Source organism: Tauraco erythrolophus, unplaced genomic scaffold (genome assembly GCF_009769465.1).
Source record: "Tauraco erythrolophus isolate bTauEry1 unplaced genomic scaffold, bTauEry1.pri scaffold_40_arrow_ctg1, whole genome shotgun sequence".
Lineage (NCBI taxonomy): Eukaryota > Metazoa > Chordata > Aves > Musophagiformes > Musophagidae > Tauraco > Tauraco erythrolophus.
The window spans coordinates 154,740-159,250 of record NW_028238614.1 but is presented as its reverse complement, the minus strand read 5'-3'; the positions used below and the strand labels follow the sequence as shown (position 1 = coordinate 159,250).

The following is a 4,511-nucleotide window of genomic DNA, read 5'->3' as shown; positions in this document are numbered from 1 at the left end:
GTCCCAGCTAAAACCAGGACAACCACAGTCTCGGATTCTTAGGGAGTTGTGACCACTCGCGTTGGCGTGGGTCGTCCCACAGACTCTAGATGCCTCTCTACCTTGTCATGCGTCCCATGCGCCATTATTAACAGTTACTCGTCATGCATCCCATGCTCCATGGCCTCTCTCAGGCTCAGGAATCTCTCCCCCAACGTGGCTTCTCCACGGGCTGCGAGTGAGTCTCTGCTCCACCAAGACCATCCTGGCTGCAGGGGGGCCGCCTGCTGTCTCGCCACCGGTTGCAGGGGACACTCAGCTCCGGCACACCTCCTCCCGCTCCATCTTCACTGACCTGGTGTCTGTGTGGCCGTTTCTCTCAGATCTCAGTCCTCTGTGGGTGAACTCGGCCCAGCAGTCACCTCAAGAGACACATTTGAATATTATCAAATGTATTAACAAAAACCTAAAAGAATATCAAAATAAAGCCCACAGATATGAACAAAATGCAGGCCTGGCTTTTCCTGAGGTACCCTGGAAGTCCTATGAGCACCTTATGGGTGCTGAAGTAGCATGTATTCAAACATGCTCCTCAAGGCATTCTGCAGTTCCTTGTTCCTCATGCTGTAGATGAGGGGGTTCACTGCTGGAGGTACAACCAAGTACAGAACTGACATCACCAGGTTCAGGGATGGGAAAGAGATGGAGGGGGGCTTCAGATAGGCAAAGATACCAGTGCTGATAAACAGGGAGAGCATTGCCAGGTGAGGGAGGCACGTGGAAAAGGCTTTGTGCCGTCCCTGCTCCGAGGGGATCCTCAGCACGGCCCTGAAGATCTGCACATAGGACACCACAGTGAACACAAAACACCCCAAAACTAGACAGACTCTAACCCCAAGAAGCCCGACTTCCCTGAGGTAGGAGTGTGAGCAGGAGAGCTTGAGGATCTGGGGGATTTCACAGAAGAACTGGTCCAGGGCATTGCCGTGGCAGAGGGGCAGTGAAAATGTATTGGCCGTGTGCAGCACAGCATGGAGAAACCTGGTGACCCAGGCAGCTGCTGCCATGTGGACACAAGCTCTGCTGCCCAGGAGGGTCCCGTAGTGCAGGGGTTTGCAGATGGCAACGTAGCGGTCATAGGCCATGATGGTGAGGAGACAATACTCTGCTGTGATAAAGAAGATAAAGAACAAGAGCTGTGCAGCACATCCAGCATAAGTAATGTCCCTGGTGTCCCAAAGGGAATTGGCCATGGCTTTGGGAACTGTGTTGGAGATGGAGCCCAGATCAAGGAGGGAGAGGTTGAGGAGGAAGAAGTACATGGGGGCGTGGAGGTGGATGTCTGTCGTGGCTGATCAGGCAACTGAACCGCACACAGCCGCTCTCCCACTCCTTCCCCAGTGAAGTGGAGAGGAGAAAAAATGTAATAAAAGGACTCAGAGTCGAGACAAGAACAGAGGGAGAACCCACCGACCATGGTCCCGGGCAAAACAGACTCAAATTGAGAGAAAAGCAAAAGAGTTTATTTACAGTTACTTGAAAGGATAAAGAGAAACAAAACCAGTTACTTGAGAGGACAAAAAGAAACAAGGCCAGATCTTAAAACCAACACCTCCCCCCCTTTTCCTTTTCTTCCTGGCTCTACCTCCTCCCCCAGCGGTGCAGGGGGCAGGGACTGGGGGAGTGCAGGTCAGTGCAGTTGTTCCTGCCGCTCCTTCTCAAAAGAAGAGGAGCCCTTACACCCTTTTCCCTTCCTCCAGTGGATCCCCTACACACAAGGAAAATCCACAGACTTTTCCAGCGTGAGTCCTACCCACAGGATGCAGTCCTTCCCCATCGGATGGCTCCAGTGTGGGCTTTACCACAGTCTCGGATTCTTAGGGAGTTTTTGCCACTCGCTCCGGTGTGCGTCGTCACACGGACTTTAGAAATGTCTCTACCTTGTTGTGCGTCCCATGCTTCACGACCGTCCTCAGGCTCAGGCATCTCTTCTCCGACGTGGGTTTCTCCATGGGCCATGAGTGGGTCTCTGCTCCGCCGACTCTTATCTTGGTTGCAGGGGGCCGCCTGCCATTTCACACCATTGCAAAGGAAACTTCAGCTCCAGCATATCTCCTCCCGCTCCATCCTGACTGACCTGGTGTCGATGTGGCTGTTTCTGTCAGATCTCAGTCCTCTCTGGGTGAACTCGTGCACCCTGGGAGGGGGGAGCTCCCCGAGTTCCCCAGCCAGCTCTGCCACCACCATCCTCCGTGGTTGACGCCGGCCCGGCGCAGGCAGCCCCCAGCCAGGAGCCGGGGAGCGGGGGCAGTGCCCTCCTCCCCTCTCTCCTCATTCCTGGGTAAAGCACCTTTTCTGGTTCCTTCGTCCCAACCTACCTATGGAATTCGCAGAGGTGCTGATGGCCCAATCCCAGTCCGAAGGGGCTGGGGGTCCAATCTGGTGGCCAGAACCAGGTCTGATCTGGTTCCAAAACCAGGGAAGACTCAGGGAGCAAATCCCCTCTCCTGCCACCAGAACCCCTTCACACAAACCCATTACACTGCATTGCTCCAAGTGGGGTCTCATGAGAGCAGAGCAGATGCGCAGAATCCCCTCCCCCAACCTGCTGCCCACGCTGCTTTGGGTGCAGCCGATGGCACTGTTGGCTTTCTGGGCTGCCAGCGCACATTGCTGGCTCATGGTGAGCTTCTCATCACCCAACACCCCCAAGTCCTTCTACTCAGGGCAGCTCTTGTGCTGTACTTGTGCTTGGGATTGCCCCGACCCACGTGCAGGACCTTGCACTTGGCCTAACAAGTTCAACAGATCTTCATGAGGTTCTCACAGGCCCACCTCTCCAGCCTGTCAAGGTCCCTCTGGATGGCATCCCTTCCCTCCAGCATGTCCACAACACCACACAGCTTGGTGTCATCAGCAAGCTTGCTGAGGGTGCACTCGATCCCACTGTCCATGTCTCCAACAAAGATGTTAAAAAGCACTGGCCCCAGTACTGACGCCTGAGGAACACCACTTGTCACTGGCCTCCATTTGGACATTGAACCGTTGACCACAACTCTTTGAGTGCGACCATCCAGCCAATTCCTTATCCACGGAATTGTCCATCTATCAAATCCATGTCTCTTCAATTTAGAGACAAGGATGTTGGGCAGGACAGTGTCAAATGCTTTGGACAAGTCCAGGTAGATGACATGGGTTGCTTTTCCCTTATGCACCAATGCTGTAACCACATTGAAGAAGGCCACCAAATTAGTCAGGCTAGATTTTCCCATGGTGAAGCTTGGAGACAGCTCCTGTCCTAGGCCCACACCCCAGGGACAAGCTACAGGATGATGCCTGTCAGCCCTGCTCACATCCTACTGGTTCTGGGGACTCTCGGGTCCTCCTCGGCCCCCAGGAAAATATTCCCCTTCAGTCGACACCACTGAAGATGTGAAATGCAGTGAGGTCAGGGGAAAATTCCCAACATAAAAGCTGGTGGTAATTCAGTGCATACCTGGAGAGATGAAACCACAGGCAAGAGATAATGAACACTGCTCATCCTGGACAGAAATTATCAGCAAAGTCCCACAAGGCTCGAGGCCGACACATGTCCTTAATCCTCCTTCTCACAACCTGCCCCTCCTCTGAGGGTTCGAACCACCACCCCTCTCCGAGCAGGGCAGAGGACCCGGGTGTCCAGGCTGCCTGTCTGCGCTCCTCTCCTGCCCTGACATGAAATCGTGCTGCTTGGGGGATGGTGCTCACTAGAGCCCTGGTAAGAACCTGTTTCCCTCTGTGCCTCCAAAACACCGAGCGCCCCACGGTCTGGCACTGTCTGCCCTTTGCCTCTCCCACCCTCATGTGGGGACACTCCAGTTTGCCCGAATTGGCCCTTCTCTGGGGCACACGGTGGGTGGGAAGGGCATCTCCTTTACAGAGACACCCCAGGTGTCAGAGTCCCTCAGCCGCTCTGCTCATCACCGTGGTGCAGCCAGAGAGGACTCAGGTATCCGGGTGCTGGCAGAGGAGGGGGCACATGGACACGGACACACACATGCAGAGCGTAGCTTTGCTGAAGGGGTTTATTGATCGTTAGAGGGAAAAGGCCCAGGGATCCCAGGAAATCAGGTGGGGTCATCCAGGGATGATCATGTCCTCATGCCGCTGGAGGGGAACAGACCAAGGGTGGCACCACCAGTTCCAGTCCTGAAAGACAGAGCCCGAAATGTGACCCCCAGTGTCAGCTTGGACAAGAGAGGGACCTTGTACCCACCATCTCTCTCTGTAGAGAGTCGTGGAAGAAGGGAATTCGAGCCCTCAATACACCCAGGACAGGACTTGGCTCTCCTTAAATCCATATGGCACCCAGAGCCCCTTGCCCAGTGTGTCGTAACCCTGAGATGCCCCTAAATCTCCCAGAACCCTGCCCAGCCCTCACGGTGATCCTGGGGGTCTGTACGGCACCAGAGCCCCTGCCTGGCCTGCACAGTGACCCCTGGGTCTGCGGAGCCCCACTGGGCTCAAGGAAAGGCACGGGCACAGCTCTGTCC

The 4,511-nt window shown here is 55.1% G+C and overlaps 1 protein-coding gene across 1 annotated transcript; it reads right to left on the bottom strand.

Annotated features, from left to right (window-relative positions):
• Positions 1 to 533: 533 nt before the first annotated feature.
• LOC104378229 (olfactory receptor 14J1-like) lies at positions 534 to 1,301 on the bottom strand. Its single transcript, XM_086630589.1, has one exon. It carries the CDS (start codon positions 1,299 to 1,301, stop codon positions 534 to 536), a length of 768 nt encoding a protein of 255 aa, XP_086486715.1.
• Positions 1,302 to 4,511: the final 3,210 nt, after the last annotated feature.